Consider the following 18,652-nt stretch of genomic DNA (forward strand, 5'->3'; position numbering starts at 1 on the left):
AAAAACTAATATAAATAAATTATGCATTTTGAAATGTTTACACTGGAAATATCGTAGAAGGTACATAGGCGAAAGGTAGAGAAGTAATTTGCCAATTCGATATTGTTGGTCAGAACTTAGCAATTCATAGTTTATTGAATTAGAATACAGGGAACACTCATATAACATGCTAGTTAGGTTCCTATAAAATCTCGTGTGGTGTGAAACCATGTTATATGTGACTAACCAATACAAAAAAGGGGTTACATTCCAAAAGCTAACAAAAATACACCATTTTTTTTATAACTATCAGAAACTTAATTTTTATTAAAAATAGTAATAACTGAACAAATGTCTTACAAACTATGATACATATATGTCAGATGATGTATATCATTTAATTTTCTTCCTCTTCATCGCTGCTAAGCACAATCAAATGAGAATGTTTTCTTTATTGCAGAATATCTTCACCTTCATGTATCTTCTGCTCTCTTTAAAAAATCAGTAATCTGGGTTTGTTTGCTTTTGCTTGATCTTTGTAAATTTCATGGTATACAGCTAAACATTTTCGAAGCTCCCTTTTGAACTTTGTGCTCCTTTCAATCAAAGGATCTGCATTCAAAAAATAAGATTCTAATTGCTTGGCTAAGTTTATGCCTTCCCATGTGCTTTTTAGTGTAAAATTTGGAACTTCAGAATTTATCTGTGCTAACATCTTCTAAATTGATTTAGTTTACCTCCGATGTCATTTCCAAATCTGCTTTGCCTGCGTCTTTTTCTACCAGTAATTCTTGATCATCTTCAGTAGTCATATCATCAAAATTTTCCACTTCTACTGATTTAGCAAGTTCTACTATCGCATCAATTCCATTTTCTGCCGTTTCGACCATATTTCCTGAATGAACTGGCCATGCATTTTTCCAACACGCATTTAATGTTGACAGTTTTTCTTCAGAGCTTTGTGCTTTATTTGAGCAATAAAGCTGATTCCAATACAATCCATGATTGAAAAATGTTTCCATGCCTCCATCACTTCAATAGATTTGGAATCAGTTTTTTTCCAAAATCCATTGTAACAATTTTCTGATGTAATGAGTTTTAAAGGTAGATGTAATGCCTTGAACTAATGGCTGAATTAAAGAAGTTGTATTAGGTGGTAGGAACATTACTTCAATCTATGGATGACTTAAATCTTTTGGATGGCCTGGCTCGTTATCCAATAGTAATAAAACTCTGAAATCTAGATTCTTCCACTTTAAATAGTTTTCCACATAGTGGCATAGTGTTTTGTGAAAGGTGCCACCGGTGGTTTCCCACATCTGCACCATGGTACTTTGTGAAGAAGTACAGAATCTTTGTAAAGGCCAGAAAAAGTGTAATGTCTGGTTTCTGTGAGAGTAGTGTTATGTTTTGTTGTGTCTCTGGCTGCTTGGCTCTGCGGCCAAGCAGCCAACACCACTGGGAGGTGAGCCAGGCTGTCCACCATACTCTGGCTGGCCTTTGCCAGGGTGTTGCCTGAGCTTCCTGACAGAGGCCAAGTTTAAAAAAAAAAAAGAAAAGAAAAGAAAAAAAGGAAACATAGAATGGGGGTACAGGTAAGAAGGTACAGAAAGAGAGAAAAGGAGGGCGGACTGAAAGTTGAGGAGGAGTCCGCTCTTTGTGAGGCGAAAATAGGAGTCTGGGAGTTGAAAGTTGCAGGGGACAGGTGCCCCTGCATGATCACTAGTGGCCAGTGGACTTTATATCCCACACTCAGAGAGTGCCAGCAATGTCCAACCTTTGTGGGTTAGAGTCTAAATCCTGCACTCAAGAGTTCTCCAGAGTTTCAGCTGATCCTACCCTATAAGGGGTTTGCTACAGTATCCTGCACTTGAGTGCCAGCAGTTCTGCACCAGAACGGTGCCAGTGGTGTTCCTACTCTTAAATGGTTAACAAGTTGTCAGGGCAGAATCCTCTAGTAGAGAAGGAGCTAGCCCATGCTTGTCTGATTCAGACTTTGAGGAGCATAATCCAACATTATTCTCATTTCAGCAATCTTGGCTCGCCTCAGTACGAAGATTTCCTGCACACACATGGTTAGGGTCTTGTATATGTTTTCATCAAGCAGCAGCGAGGACTCCTGATTACGTGGATTCCTTTGAATTGTGGTAATGAATTTGAGTTTACTGTTGTCACAGGTGGGCACGCATACATTATATACCCCAGGACTCTTCTTTTCCACAATGACCCCATGGGTCTCTTTCAACCCTCATAACCATAAGTTTCTGATGGAAGGGGCCGTGTACAGTGATGATAAATCATGTGCAGACCATGTGAGAACCAGAGAGGGGGCTCCAGGTTAGTTTGTTTATAGTTAGGAGGAGTTGCCTTGTGATGTCTCCTTTCTGCATGGCTTCCCAGTTCTGCTGCCCTGTCACATGTAGGTGTTGGGTGATTCTCCTCTTCTCTATCTTGGGGTCATATGCAAGATCCAGCTGGAGATTTACTATTTCGGCTGTTCATTTTCCTTTTTCTTTTCATTTTTCTGTTCATTTTCCTTTCCTAAGGTGGTAGAATGGGCCCCGCCTGAGCCTGACTACTTCCAGGTAGAGTGGCTGACATCCTGTTAGAACTTACAATGCAGGGGTACTAACAGTGTGGCATGCCCTGCTAATTGATAGCAGCTAATTGATTTGAATTGTATCCAGATTCCATTTGTTTCTTACTAATGTAGCTTGTCTGTACCAGGTGGAGGCACCATAGCAAACTATTGGGATATAGACTGCTTTGTATATGAGGGTCAGAGCTTTGTGCTTCAAGCCTTGCTCACCCTCCTGAACATGGCTGCATAAGTCCAGATTTTGGTGGCTAGATATTTCAGGTGGTTATGGAAAGTAAGATCCGAATCAGTGTAAATACCTAAGTATTTATCCTCTGTGTACAGTCAGATGGGAGTGAAGTTTAATTTCGTGGTAGGTGGTCTTCTAATTTGTAGTCTGCCTTTGAGGAGAATGGATTTTGTTTTTTCTCCCAAGATGATAAGGTTGTGCAAGGCTGCCCAGTTCTAGAGCTTCACAAGTGCTCCACTTGCAATAGTTACCAAGGATGCACCAGCAGGACAAGGTCGTTCACAAAGGCTCACCTTTCCCCTTCAATTCTTATGTTCTGTAATGAGAAACAGTTTTTAAATCACTCAAACCAACCTGTACTGGGAACAAACTCCTGGTTAACAGAAGATTCTCCATTTTCTTTTAAATGGTTATCACTTTTTAGTGCCTTCTGTTTAAATGCATTGCCGTCTAATGGGATCCGTTTTTTACTGCTATTGTCTATCCAAATATTAAGTGCTTTTTCCATTTTCTCAATTATTGATGTTCAGGGATGAGCTGTCATATTTGTGGGAATGAAAGATCCTACAGTAACAGCAGTTGTAATTTTCTGTTCATTTTTCTTTATGATCTGGATTGTTGCTTCATTTAAATTTAAACTTTTTGTAACGTATGATACCTTTTCCCCTTTTTAATGACGATCCAAAATTTGTGTCTTTGATTATATATAAATAAAGTTTGTTTTGAGAGGTGCTTTTTTTACTTTCCTTGGGCATAATTTAGAGCTGGAATTTAATTCACAACAAAGAAATTATTCCAATATGATTCTTAAGAACAAAGTTTAGTAATACATACCCTGAAAAATTTATGAACCATCAAATAAAAACCAAAATAACTTACAAAACAAAAGCCATGAACTGTGCCCTTTGAAGTCAAGTTTTTATGGCTCAAACAAGCCCAAGCTTAATAGCACAGAACCTAACAGGGAGATTTCCCAATTTTTTTTTTTGTTTTTTTTGCATAACGACTAGCAAGTCAACAATGGGAATTTACAAAAAAGAATAGAAATGTTGAAAAATTATATCCAACATAATAGCAGGATTTTTACCACACAAAAGCTCAAAAATACGGTGTTATGCACGGTTTGCTGCAGTTGTCTGTGTTGGTGTGAAACCATGTTATATAAATACCGCTTGTGCAAGGATCGCCACAATTTATCAATAGTGTTAGAGAAAAACCATGTTGTCGAAGTACCATGTTATATGGGGGGGGGGGATTGCCTGTTTTGAAATGCTACACAATGAATAAGGAACATTTCCCCAAAGATGAGGTATACATCTCATCCTGTTATAATGTGCTGGCTTACAATATACATTTCAGATTAAATGTATTTTTCTGCATATTATTAAAAGTAGGAAGAATTGGGCTTCTTTGCTCTTATATTTTGAAATATTTTTCTGTGCATAAAGGCATGTAGGGTGGACCTTGGCCACCCTATATGTGAAAAAATTCAGGCTTATACAATGAAACCCACAGGTCACCATGTTGCACTTTTTCTCACTAGCATTGTTTCAATTTGTGGTTATCCACTAGCTTGTTGTACATTTTAATTTATTATTTGTGTATGTAAAAATTTATATAACATGCCTATATATTATTACTACCTGTATTGTAAACAACTGTGAAGAAAAAGATACTTGTAAGATATTTTAAAAAAATTTTAATGCTTTTATGAAATCTCTCCCGAACTGCTATATGGAAAGGTGCATAAAGTGTATATACATTTCTACTACACACTCTTTTTCTAGAACATATGTCTTGTTATAACAGGATGAGCTGTATTGCTGTTTACTTGGAATGTAATTTTGCCTCCCAGATTTCCTTTGTAAAAATGAGGAATACCAAAAGGTATGCAAAATGAATTTAGAAAATTTAGATTGCAAACTTCTTGCCCATCTGAGTTAGTATTTAAACATATTAGCTGAACTTGCATGTACTTTTTATGGTGGTTTAATCCTCAAATTGTCATTGCAACTTAACTCATCACAATTTAACCTACATATCATCAAAAGCTTTGCTGGTTACTATCTGGCTTCTGCGGATAGGGCGACATCAGTCACTAAAATGGCTGTCTGGGGTTTGGCATCACAGTAGTATGTCTGGTTCTTATTCATAGAACATAGTGCATAGCACACGCTTCTTGATCAGACTGGGGTTTGAGCCCGTGACCACCAAATACAGAGGATGCGGAAGGTGAAGAAATGACCACCACATATTCTCGGAGTAATATGGCTTTAGTTGCTAATGCTCCTAACAACAACATCTTATTCATAACTTTAATGTTCTTCCAAGGAAGAACATTACAGTTATGAATAAGCAGCATATTTGTATCTTTCAGGAAAATGTTGCTTATTTCTAGCACAGCATTGAGAAAACTTATGATTGCTTCAAATCTCGGCACCTCCGTAGCCAGGTGGGAAGGAGCAGCAGTGCGTAGCACACACTTCTTGATTAGACCGGGGTTCGAGCCCGTCACCACCAAATACGGAGGATGCAGAAAGGTCAGGGAATGACCACCGCATATCCCGGAGCAATATGGTCTTAGTTGCTAATGCTCCTAAAAACCAAATAACAAACAAACAAACAAACAACAAACAGCTTCAAATCTCAGAGATCAGTGTTAGATAAAAAGAATTCTTAATAGCAAACCATTGCTATTTCTTATCAGTTAAACATGCTCCCACAAGTTCTGACATAAAAAAGCTTTCTCAAAGCAAAGCAGTCATTTTTTATGATTTTCGATATTTGGTATGTTTTTCAAAATTCAGTAGCCTGTATTTTGGCTCATCAAAGCTGTATTTTGAATTTAACTACTGGTGTTATTTCTCAGAGTTGAGAAAGACAGCAGTGTTTAAATTTAGACCATTTGAGATGGAATGACTCGTAAGAGTTAATTATAAGTCAGTTATCAATTATCTTTTTTTGTGTTTATAAATGAAGTTTTAAAAAAAAAAACTTTTATTTTGTAGGTATTGGAGTTATCTGAAACGTATTGTCCAGAAATTTCTGAATATAAAGTAAGTTGGTATTAACTCTTTATGTTTATGAGAAAATATATGTTACCCTGCACTATGCTTATCCAAATAACAGTTTATAACCCAGTATTATTTTTTATTCATTAAGTTTTTCAATGCTAACTATAGAATCTTAGGAAGAGATCCACTCTGCATCTGCTTGAGATAACCTGTTAGTAAATAGTCAGCAATATGGCTACTGAATGGATGAGCTGCCAGTGTACTGTTTTGACTAAATTGAAAAACTTTTAGGCCAAAAAACCTCTCACTATAGTAGAACAAAAGAATTGAAGTTTATATAAGCTGGGATAAAAGATACCAAAGAGTATAACCAGGTGAACTTAGAAAATTTGTTTGCCTAAGTAAAGGGTAGAGAAACGTGTGAATTAATGAAATTTTTGTGTAGTCTTAAGCAGAAAACTAGCTGAACTTTCATATGCATTGGGTCAACAATGTCCTTGCTGTACTTGTCATGAAACCAATATGCAGTACTGAATATGCTGCTGGAACAACCATCAAGACACTTACCATCAACATTTAAAGCTTAAATCAATGGTGTGGAATTAGCAGACAAACTGGATTGATATGATATAGAATAGCAGGTATCACTGAAATCAAGAGTATGAATACATGAGCTGTATCTAAATGGTAATTTTGAATTAATTTATTCTATAAGTAAAATAAAAAAGCAAATGCAAGGAAGACATAACAATAGCCTATAATCAGTGGTGAGCTATAGTTGGCTCGAGAGAGCCCATTGTTATTTTTTTTTTAAATTTGCGATCCCATTGTTGAGACGATCATTTATTTTACAAATGAAATCCTGAATGCAATTACTGAGTATCCAGAACTGAAACTATGGTGGGGCGAGCGGGGCTCCATTCCCAGCATTTTAATGGCGCAATCGATCAGTTATGTATTTTAAAATTGCTTCACTTTTGATTTAATTACAGTCGGACCTCTGTTTAAAGAACTTCTTTATAGTGAATTTTTTTCGATTCCCCTTGGTAATTACATTTAAAATAGTTTCCGTTGAACGAAGAAGATTTCCATGTAACGAACCGATTAGGAGAGACAACTTTATATGCATTGTTCTCACCTCTGGCCTTTAGGCAATTTAGGTAATTAGAAAGCACAAATTAAGGGTGAAGGGAATTACCGTTTTGCATTGTTAGTGGTGTCCATAAAACCTATGCAGTCACATACCGAGAAGTCGCACTCGTCAATCTGCTTTCCATAGCCAGTCAGAGGATTAAGAAGCTTTCCGACACAGATAATGGCCTCTGGTCAACCTGTGTTGTGGTTCCCCTTTACTCTGACAAACAGGCATGTTTTACAGAGAAGTGAGTGATCCACGCCTTCCAGTGAATTTCTCCCGTCTATGTTTACTTGGTCACAGTAGCTGAATATTCGTTTGATTCTGACATTTTGCACAATATTTAAACTAGTGACAGTAGCAACGTGGGGGGGGGGAGATTGAGGCAACTAAGATATATAAACTTTTTTGAAGATGAAACGTTGGCAGATTTATGAAACTTTGTTGGGCTTTTCACTGTGTAGAAAATATTCTAAAATATAATGGCATATAGGCAATAATTTAAAAAAAAAACTGTATCACCAATCTCCAAAAAACTAGCATGAATTAAGGATGATTGCTAAAGAACTTTATGTGGAAACTATAAAGATCAGTCGTGTGTTCGGGCCACGATGGGCAGCATGTAGCTTGCGGACAGCAGTTGCAGGTTGGAGGAATTATCCCGCTTTATGCAAACACTTTGAATCAGAAGTTAAATATTCTGGATTATTAAATCGACTTTTAAATTTGGAATTTCTTAAATTAGCACTAACGAACGACATCCTGTAGGAGCTCTCTTACCATTCAGAAGCTTTTCAGAATAACAATGGTAAAAGCATATAAATTAATAATTTGAACTATCAGTGTTATTGCTAATTTGAAAAATTCTGAAGGTAAAATTGAGAACATGTTGAAGCGGAAAGAATTTGAGGGAATCAAAATCGAAAGCAAAATAATTACCTAATGGCAGGTTATTAAATGCATTGTTTTATCCTTAAAGGATAAGTTATTAATGCAACAGAGTGATTTTAAATTAAATAACGAAAATGACAATACCATTGAAAGAAATTTTAAACATATGCTACCTGAAATCGTGGAATGCGAAAGAACTTTCGTCTCGGTGGCAAGATGCTGAAAACCGAATAGGAAATTTGTTTTCTGATAAAATATGAAATGAAAATTAATGATTTTAGAGATTTTGTCAAAGACAGTTTATCTTTACAATCGAATGAAATTTCCTTTTCAATTAAGAAAGCCAGAAATATCTTTGAAACCATTGTGATTAACTGTGCTGAAGTTGAGTGAGCTTTCAGCGTAAATCCATTAAATATTGTGACAATTAAACATGTTGCAGATTATGATTGACCATCCATCTAAATGGAAAACCATTTCTTCAGTTTGATCCGGATCATTACGTCAAATCATTCCTCTGTAATCATTGCTCAGCTATTGAGTAAAGCAGAAGATCGACAACAAATATTAATAAAGAAGCAATTTCTATATGGCAATTTTTAGAATAAATGTTTCTTGAATATTTAGGAAATAAAATTTTTTTTCATGTAATCTGTGATTTTTTTTTTTTTTTGTCTACTTTTTTAGAAAAGTTTGTTTTTATATTGTGGAATGTTTTGTGATAGTTTTTATGTTATTTGTGATATGGGAAATATTTCGTGTTATTTTTTATTTGCAATATTAAAATTTTATCATGAAAAAAATGTATCCATTAAATTTCCCTAGTTTTTTAAAAAAAAAAAAGACGAATAAAAAGTTGCGTGTGTGCTGAGCACGTGCGGTAGATGGTTTATGAAAAACATCCTTCGCGTTTCTTTTACGTATTTTGATTTGTATATATCGATTACGAAATAAAAGAGCTTTTTTATTGTAAATATTTTATTGATCATTCACAGATTTTCATAATTTCTAGAAGAAAAGATGCAATGAATTTATGATAACTAAAGTAAAAGAGATGTATACTTGCGAGTGCAACGTATCTAAATATCTCTGTAAAATAGCACCAATTGTGTACCGATCTTGTAGTTGAAGCAACATACACAGCTTTCGTTACATTCCATTGTTAGGGCGCCTAACAATAGAATGTAACGAAAATGCGAGGCGAAAAAAGAAATTGTTCACAAATATTTGTATTGTTGCAATCATACTTACTGCAGTAGTAACTTCAGGAAGCACGATTTTGACATAATACTATTTAAAAATTTAGAATTCCAGACACTGTCGTATCCAGTTATCATCATAAGGCAAGGCATGACGACCAAGTTTTTTTCTACGTTTTTTCAGATAGACCTGGGAACGTTTTACACATTCATTTTATATGCATGGTTAAGGGGCTAATAAGCCGCATCTGTCCATCCCCTAAATCCGCCCCTGACTAGAGATATCAAACCGGTCATGAAAAATGCGTCACCCTCTCTAATCACACTACTAGTAGAACAAGCATGGGAAGTGCCTCTTGTGGAAGCCGCGGATGATGTCACTTCTGTAACCCATCAAATTTACTGGGTAGAAAGTCGGAAAAACTGCGAGCCCATTGTTTAAATATTCACAGCTCACCAGTGCCTATAATACTAAATCGGAAGAAAGAGTAATTAGCTGGGAAGCATTATTCAATAGTTATTGTGACCAAAATTTAAGATGGAAAGTTGAGTGGCGAAATTTGTGTATACAGCCAAATTAAAAGCTCAAAAAAATAAAATAGAATTCTTTAATATCTTAAAATGAGCACTAAAAAGCAATGACAAAGATAGAATATTATTGGTTGGAAATTTACATAGCAGGATGATAGGAAATGATGATAATTACACCTACAGGGATATATTTTAAAATTTTGGTGACAAATGATGGTGAAAGGGCACTAGAATTTTTAAGAAGCCGTGCATTCTTAATCATAAACACAGTATTTTCAGCTTAAGATGGCCACAAATTTATGGAAAGAAAACAAATAGAAACAAGAAAAGCTTATTGACTATGTCATTATAAAAAGGAATCTTAAATAATTAGTTGGAGTTACAAAGGATTTCAAATTGGAGACAGCAATCATCTTCTGAGCAAATTAAAAATGGTAATTAGTGACAAAATTAAGAGGTATTAAAAAATGTTGAAACTAACAAAAATTGAAAAGTTGTTAGCTTTTCCAAAAAGAAGTGAAAAAGGAAGTTAATTTCTTTGGTTCACAAACAACTTAGAGACAATTAGAGAAGGGGAAAAAAATTATAAGAAATTTTTGAAAAATTAATTAATCCCTTACTGGACTATAAAGAATTTTAAAGCACTAAGATATGCATGAATGGGTTAAAGAAAAGTCTTGGAATATTTTAGGAATCAAGTATAGTCAAATCTCATTAATACAAAATTCGAGGGACCTAAATTTTCACGTTTTGTAATAAAGAGTTTTGTAGTAACAAGGTCTGATGAACCGAAGACGACAAATGAAGAACAAGATAAACACTGACAAGGAAAAATTTGAGTTTGCTGAGTTATGCAAAGAGACTCTGAGAGGACATAAGATTTAACACAATAAAAGTAGAAAAGGCATTAAGGGAAAACAAATGACTTAAATCAGCAGTCATGAGCATTAATATAAAAAGACAAGTGATACTGAATCTGAAGAATAGTAATGCTGTACTTATAAATAGCAGAGAAGGCATAATTCAAATAGCAAAAGACTACTATAAAGTAATATATAAGGACCAAAGGAATGATGTCAGCAGTAGGGAAGATGGATCTCAAATTAGCAACACATACAGCATCAATTGAAGAAAATGAAGAATCAAAAAGCCCCTGGTGAAGATGAAGTTACTATAGAGTTGTTAATATTAGGAGGAAGAGACATGATGCAGAAACTGGCAAGACTCTTCACAAAATACATTAAGAAAGGAGCTAAATCAGAAATTGGAAATTATAGACCAATTAACTTGTTGTCTCACATCTACAAGTTGTTCACAAGGGTCATTACTAACAGATTAGAAAGAATACCCGATGAGAATCAACCAAAAGAGCAAGCTGGCTTTAGGACAAGATTCTCAACTATGGATCGCCTTCACGTAATATCACAGCTAATGGAGAAAGCAAATGAATATAAAATGCCATATTATGCTTGGTATTTGTGGATTCTGAAAAGATATTTCACTCCATGCAGCATAAGGCAATGTTTCAGGCACTGGAAAGACAAGGGATAGATAACCTATACATTATGATTTTGAAGAAAATCATAATGTATAGGTTATAAACTTTATATATAAAAATCTCATATATTTTGAAGAAAATATATGAGAACACTATCTCCTTTATTAGACTAGACAAAGACAGTAGCAAATTTAAAATTGAGAAAGGAGTTTGACAAGGAGACAATATCTCTGAAGTTGTTTACTGTTGCCCTTGAAGAAGCTTTCAGAAGATTGGACTGGTCACAGAAAGGAGTCAATGTGAATGGAGAGTAACCAAACCATTTAAGATTTGCAGGTGACATTGCAATCATAAGTCATGATCCTGAAGAATTGGAGGAAAAACTTAATGAGTTATGCAGTGTTAGTAAGGATTCCGGACTAAAGGTGAATATAGTTAAAACAAAAGTAATGATGAAAAAGTATGCCACAGGAAGGGATATAATTATTGAAGGAGCAGAAATTGAACAGGTGGATTCATATACTTATCTTGGACAAGTCATTAGCTGTAATAATGATAAAAGGATGGAAGTCAGGAGAAGAATAAATTTCAGATGGATAGCATTCAGGAAATATAATCATACTGAGAAGCAATATCCCAATTTGTCTGAAACATAAAATAATGGACCAGTGTGTCCATTATTTTATGTTTCACCATGATTTATGGAAGTGAAACTTGGGCACTCACCAAAAATATGGAAGAGAAGCTGAAAACTACACAGCATAGAATGGAACAAATTATATTAGGAATCAGGCTGTTAGATAAGAAAAGAAATACATGGATTAGGCAGCAAACACAAACAAAGGACATTCTTATCAAAACTAAAGAACTGAAATGGACTTGGGCAGGACACATAGCTCTAAGATATGATGAGAACTGGGCTAAGGAAATAACAGATAGAAAATACCCAAGAGGAGCTAAAAGAAAACCTAGAAGACAACAACAGAAATGGATAAATGAAATTGAAGAGTTTGTGGGCAATAAATTGATGTCCGTTGCACAAAACAGAAGAAACTGGAAAGTTGCTGGAGAGGCCTTCATCCTGCAGTGGATTGAAAATATCTGATAATGATGATGATATATCTAAGAATAATAATATCAAAAATGAATGAAAAAATAAATTAATAAAATAAAATTATAAAAATAAAGAATAATATAAACAAAAGCCTTGTCTGACAATACAGTAATAAGAATAACACGTTTTATAAAGATTTTATTTTAAGGTAAACTAAAAGAAAAGTAATTAATGGAAATGAAAATATTGTACAGTATATATTTTGATATATACAATATTTTAGTATCACAGTAAAAAGAATTTCAATCTTAATATAAAAAGAGACATACAAACCATTAACTTTTTAATAAATTAATCTAATTTAAAGAAGAATCCAATGTTGTTTGCACAGTTTTTCGTCTTATATGCATGTTTAACTACAGCACAGACATCAAATGCAATAATTGTTTTTTATGAACTTTACTCTAGGTCAACACATTTTCTATTACACTTAATGAATTTTGGGCATCTTTTTTAGATGGCTGTGTGTGTGTGCTTCTTCACCTTTGCTGTCGCTGGTAACAAAAGCATCATTGTATTGCTTGGTGCTCAACAGCTCTGCTGGTGTTGGCATTGCTGTGTTAGAACATCATCATCCACCTTCACAAACTTGAAATTCTCTAACAAAATCCATATGCTCATTCAAATTCCCCCATTGCTCAATGTTGCTATCACATCCTTCTGCTGGACTTTGTTTTTCGGTGATATTCTCTCCAAAGCCACTCTTTCCGAAGCAGTTGATTATTACACTTGATGCAGTACTGTCCCAAGCAATAACAAGATTACGGATAGCATCCAAGACATTCCAGTTTGATTGCAAATTGTTCCCTCCTATGTTGTGGATCAAGTACCTTATCAGGCAGGCTGTATATGCTCTCTTGAGGTTATAAATAATGCCTTGATCCAGTGGCTGCATAAAACTGGTGGTATTGGGAAGTAAAAACAACAACCTTATATTTGTTAACTTAAAATCAACAAAATGTTCCTTTTTTCTGAAGCCATTCTAACCAAGACTGAAAAATTTTTACCATAAGCCAAGCACTTCTATTGACCTCATAATCACAGGGAAGTTTGTTAACTTCTTTAAAACATCTTGGCTTGGAAAACTTACCAATCTCAATGGGCATAGTTTTGTACTACCATCTCGATTGCAGCATAACAGAACAGCGAGTCTTTGTTTACATAATTTTCCACTATGACAAGACTCCTCGAACAGCAATTATAGTGAAATGTCTCGTCAAAATTAAAAATATCCTTTGCCTCATTTTTCAAGAATGGACCATACAGAACACAACCAGTCTGTAGCCTTTTCTTTATCGACTAATACAGACTCGCTGCAAACATTTTGCGAAACCAAGTTTAAATCTTTGTAGCCAGCCACTGCTACACTTGAAGGTGCTAATTCCATGTTGCTGAGCTAGGTAATTTGCCTTTTCTTGCAAAATCAGACCTGATATTGGCAAATTAGGTGCACACATCTGTTGGTACCACTCAAAAAGTTTTGTTTCAAGCTCCTTGTGTTTTGCACCACAAATTTGTTTCTTGTTTTTTTGTTGCTGCTCCAGTGTCACGTACTTAGTTTTTTTTTTGGTATTGTAAATAAAGTAGGTAAAGGGATGTTGTATTTATTCCTTTGCAATGTCCATTTTGCTTCATTCCGTATTGTCAGCCTCTTGTATAATTTTCAGTTTAATTCCCAGACTTAATTTCATCCGTTTACATTTTGCTGCCATAACACTGCTAGATGAGATTTAATATAAACAAACTTTAAATTAATTTAAAGACACAAGTTCCAAAAAAAGACATTAGCTCAGATAAAATGGCACAAAAAATAGATTATACTGTAGCAAAAGACTCTTTGAACTGACATAACAATTGCAACTGACCTTAAAATCCTGTGGAGAGCGAGGGAGTGTATGTAAACAACTTAGGAAAACTGTTTTTATTCTTTTGTTAATTTAGCAGCTCATCCTTCACAATGATGCTTTTCAGAGTGCACACATGTTGTAGCTACCATAAACTGGTTTTGTTTACACAAAAATAAATTCTAACAAGTCAGTGTCACCCTTTGGGAAGCAGGGAACCGGGTGGCCAGAGGCAATAATAGGAGTAATAATCAGACAACTATGCCAAGATTTGTATTAAACATACAGAATAACAATATTTATTTCTCCCAGGTTGAAAATGAACATTGGAATACACATTAACCAAATTTTGTAATAAGCAAATATATTTACATAGAAAAGCCTATCCTTTTGCAGGGAATGGTGTGTACTTTATATAAATGAGTACTTATAAACCGAGTTTGTATTAATGAGATTTTACTGTAGTATGTAGGCAGAAAACATAACTTTAGTAATAAAAATTGATAAGGGCAAAGATAAAAGAAGGATTTTTTTGAAGTATGCTTTCTAAGCAAAAGAGCAGAACTCGCCATTATATAAGACGAAAAGATTGTGAAATGGGGTAGAATTTCATACACAATGAACCCCGCTTTACGATTGGTTCACTTTACTATTCTATATGATAGATTCACTATACGTCATGTGGTAAGTGCTGGTTATTGTGGTCCCATTTGCAAATTGAATTTTAATTCTATTAAAAGGTGATTGTGATAAGAAAAATAGGAGGAATATTATCCACAGGCTGTAAAAGTAAAGATATAAAGCACAAATTAATGCTTTATTACCTTGCCAATTAACAAAATTAAATGATACATGAAAATCGGAAGAATATTTCCCACAGGTTAGCAAAATAAAAATTAATTTACGCTTACGTACATAGCTTAATTGCTATTGTAATGTGTACATGCTAATTGATATTTCTGTTCACTTACATTTTTTTTTTTTTGTTGTAAATGTTAAAAAGTAAAAAAAGATAAGCAATCAATAATGAAGAACACTGCACGCACAAATTGCAATACAAATTGTGGACTAACAAGTTTAAGAAAATTGAAAAATAGGAATGAAGAGAAGATTCTGAAAATTTATTTGTTTTTCATATGATTGCAAAGGAAGGGGAAACACATTTCACCATAATAACAATGTCGGCTATCAGTACTATTGAAAATGCAATAAGATCGAGTTTACTGCCCGTTTATAATTAGATTGCACTAACAGAAAAGCCCAATAAACCGGAAACTGCAAATTGTTTTTATTGTTTTATGGTTGTGACCTCCAGAAATATCACAAAGGCTTTCAAAAATTATTCTTTTAACTGAAAATATGATAACGATGAAAGTGTAGTGATTTCTGAAATTTCTGAAACCATTGATTTCTGAAAAATAAAGCGGCTGATTCTACTAACCAGTGACCATGTTAAGAGGTGCTTGCTTATTTCACTTTACGATGGACTTGGCTTACTATTGTCTCCGACCAGACACGTGTTCCTTTCTCTCAGCCAATAGTAGCCTTTATAAATATGTTTGCCGTATGTTTTGTTTTGCATCCTTTAGTTGAAGTGATATTTTTTGTGTTGTATTTTCAATATATTAGTTTTAATAAATTTTTTTAACCCAATATATACAATCTCCGTTATAAAAATGACCTTTTAAGCTTAGTTATATAGTGAAAATTTCAACTTCCGAGGCCTTGGAATGAATTACCAAAAAACAATGCGTTATTGGGTTCACATTACGATATTTTCACGATACGATGGTGTCTCTGGAATGGATTAATATCGTAAAGGTGGAGGGGTCCACTGTACTATATTTATTATTGACAGAGAAAATGTTAATGGAAAGAATGTAAGCTGCTCACAGAGTTTAGTGTGGGTAGAGTAACCATTGGATCATTGCTTATATGTGTATAATGTTTGTTATTAAGTATTGTGAGATATTCAAGAATCTCTGAATAAATTAGATAAAAGTTGAACTGTAGAGAATTTGCCATGAAAATTTATTAGTTGCACAAAAATAAATTGTGAAAGTTGAAAGAGAGAAGAAAATGTAAGCTAAATAACTAAAAGTTGAAACACATATCAGTAATTTTTTGTATCTCGAAGGAACTAAATTGAGGGGCCCATCAAGCTCTCAGCTGCCCACATCAACGCCAGAGCTTGCACTTGGTCATCGCGCAACACAGCAGCAACCCCCAAGGCAGAATGCACTGGTCCCAAAGGAACTAGTAGTTGTTGGTGACTCTATTGTCAGGGAAACGGGGAACATGCTTTGTAAAAAGGATAGGTGGAACAGGACCAGGGTATGTCTGCCAGGGGCAATGGTTGATGACGTTGTAGAGCAGATATCATCTCATCTTTTAAGGGCACAAAAGGTGATATAGTTGTACATGTTGGCACTAATGATATCAAGAGTAGGAGACCGGCAGAATTGCTTAACAAGTACAGGTCACTGTTGAAAAAAAAGCCGTGAAATAGGGTTGAATTTGAAAGTGTCTGCAATTCTGCCCAGACACGATAGGAGGGAGTATATGATGAGAGCCTTGTCAATCAATTCGGCCCTGGAAAAATTGCGCAAGGCTCAAGGGGTAGAATTTTTTTCAGCCTGGACTGTACTTGTTAACAGGAGAGATTGCTTCTACAGGGATGGGATACACTTAAATAGAAAGGGTGCAAGAATATTTGCTGATGCTATCGAGGCAGTGTTAGGTGGGTCGGAAAACTGCTAGCTTGGAGGGAGACAAAGACGAATAGATTAACAATAGCCACTGGCAGAGGTGAAAGAGATTCTTGCACTGCTTCTATTGGAATGAGCCGAATCCTGAAAAACAAGATGCAGGATATTTCAGAGACTGCTGGGAGTCATTGCGATACAAGTAAACACATGGGTTATGTTAGGGTAGCTAAGAATAGAAATAGGTGCATGTATAGTTGCGTGTACACCAATGCTAGGAGTTTAGTAAATAAATTTGATGAATTTGAGGTATTGCTCAAAACATCAAAAGCAGATATTGTTGGGATATCAGAGACGTGGTGTCACACAGATATAAGGAATGCAGAACTGGAATTTGGGGAGTACAACGTCTACAGAAAGGATAGACTGGATAGGAAGGGAGGAGGGGTTATGCTATTAGTTAAGAAATACATAAAATCCAAGGAAGTGAAGCCAGTCGACATCACTAGACAGTGCAGTGTTGACTCAGTTTGGTGTGACACAAGCATTGAGAGATCAAAATTGAGAGTAGGAGTGTGCTATAGGCCTAATGACGCTGATGAGTATAATAAGAAACTGTACAGGGAAATAGAGTGGGCCAGTAAATCAGAGAGTCTTATAATGGGAGATTTTAATTTCCCAGATATTGACTGAAATTTGGGGGCTGGTCACTCACACACTAGCAAGGCTTTTGTGGATTTATTGGATGATTGTTTTCTACATCAGCATGTTCGGAAGGCAACTAGAGGGAGGAATACTCTTGATTTGATTATCAGTAGTGATTCTTCATGCATTAAGAATCTGCAGATAAATGAACCACTAGGTAGCAGTGATCACAGTGTGCTGAAGTGGGATTTACTCAAAGAGGTAACTACCATTAGGGGTAAAGGGAAGGGTTATTGCTTTCGTAAAGGCGACTGCGATGGTCTGAGACAGTATTTAAATTCTATACAGTGGGACCAACTGATGATGTTACCAACAGCAAATGCAAAATGGGAAGCATTCAAAAAACTTATCTTGGAAGCTACTAGGCTTTACATACCAACTAAGAAATATTGTTCAAGGTTTAGGCCTAAATGGATGTCAGTTGAACTAATGAGGCATATGGCAGAGAAGAAACATGCATGGGATACATACAAATTAACACATGACACAGAAGTCTATGATAGATACAAGTTGATCTGTAACCAAGTTACCAAGGAGGTTAGGCAGGCAAAGGCAGATTACGAGAAATCATTGGCAAGGGATGCAAAGAAAAACAGCAAAGAGTTCTTTACTTATGTAAACTCTAGAAGGAAGGGGATGAATCAGATTGGTCCACTTGATATCGATGGGTCAATATCAAGTGGACTGTTGATGATTCTGCTCAGGTAGCTAACAAACTAAATGAATATTTTGCATTGACATTCACACATGAGGAGTTATTTAGCGAGGGGAAAGCCAGAGGTGTATTCAACTCTAGCAGTAAGCTAGAGAATCTTGTAATAACTGAGAGTAAAGTGGAGGAGAAATTGTTGAAGATAAACACAAGAAAGGCACCCGGGATGGATGGGATCTATCCAGTTATATTAAAGGAGGCAGCAGAGGAAGTAAGCAAACCCTTAGCCATAATTATGAGAGCTTCCTTGGACTCAGGGGAGGTACCAACAGACTGGAGATGTGCAAATGTGACCCCAATTCACAAAGGAGGATCAAAGGCTGACACAAGTAATTATAGACCTGTGAGTTTAACTTCTGTTCCAGGAAAATTAATGGAGGCACTAGTTAAAGAAGCACTGCAGGATCATTTAGACAAGACTTCAGTTATAGCTCAGACACAGCATGGTTTTGTTAAGGGGAAGTCTTGCCTGACCAATTTGATTGGATACTATGATG

At 35.3% G+C, this 18,652-nt stretch overlaps 1 protein-coding gene across 1 annotated transcript in view; it reads left to right on the plus strand.

Annotated features, from left to right (window-relative positions):
* Positions 1–18,652, plus strand: part of LOC150083130 (uncharacterized) — a 99,169-nt gene that overhangs the window by 44,249 nt on the left and 36,268 nt on the right. Inside the window, exon 4 of the mRNA XM_090377065.1 lies at positions 5,816–5,863. Within this exon, the coding sequence (XP_090233191.1) occupies positions 5,816–5,863 (48 nt within the window). The remainder of the gene's footprint in view (positions 1–5,815; positions 5,864–18,652) is intronic.

Source organism: Mastigoproctus giganteus, chromosome 7 (assembly GCF_048544385.1).
Source record: "Mastigoproctus giganteus isolate SK-2022 chromosome 7, ASM4854438v1, whole genome shotgun sequence".
In the NCBI taxonomy this organism is placed as follows: Eukaryota; Metazoa; Arthropoda; class Arachnida; order Uropygi; family Thelyphonidae; genus Mastigoproctus; species Mastigoproctus giganteus.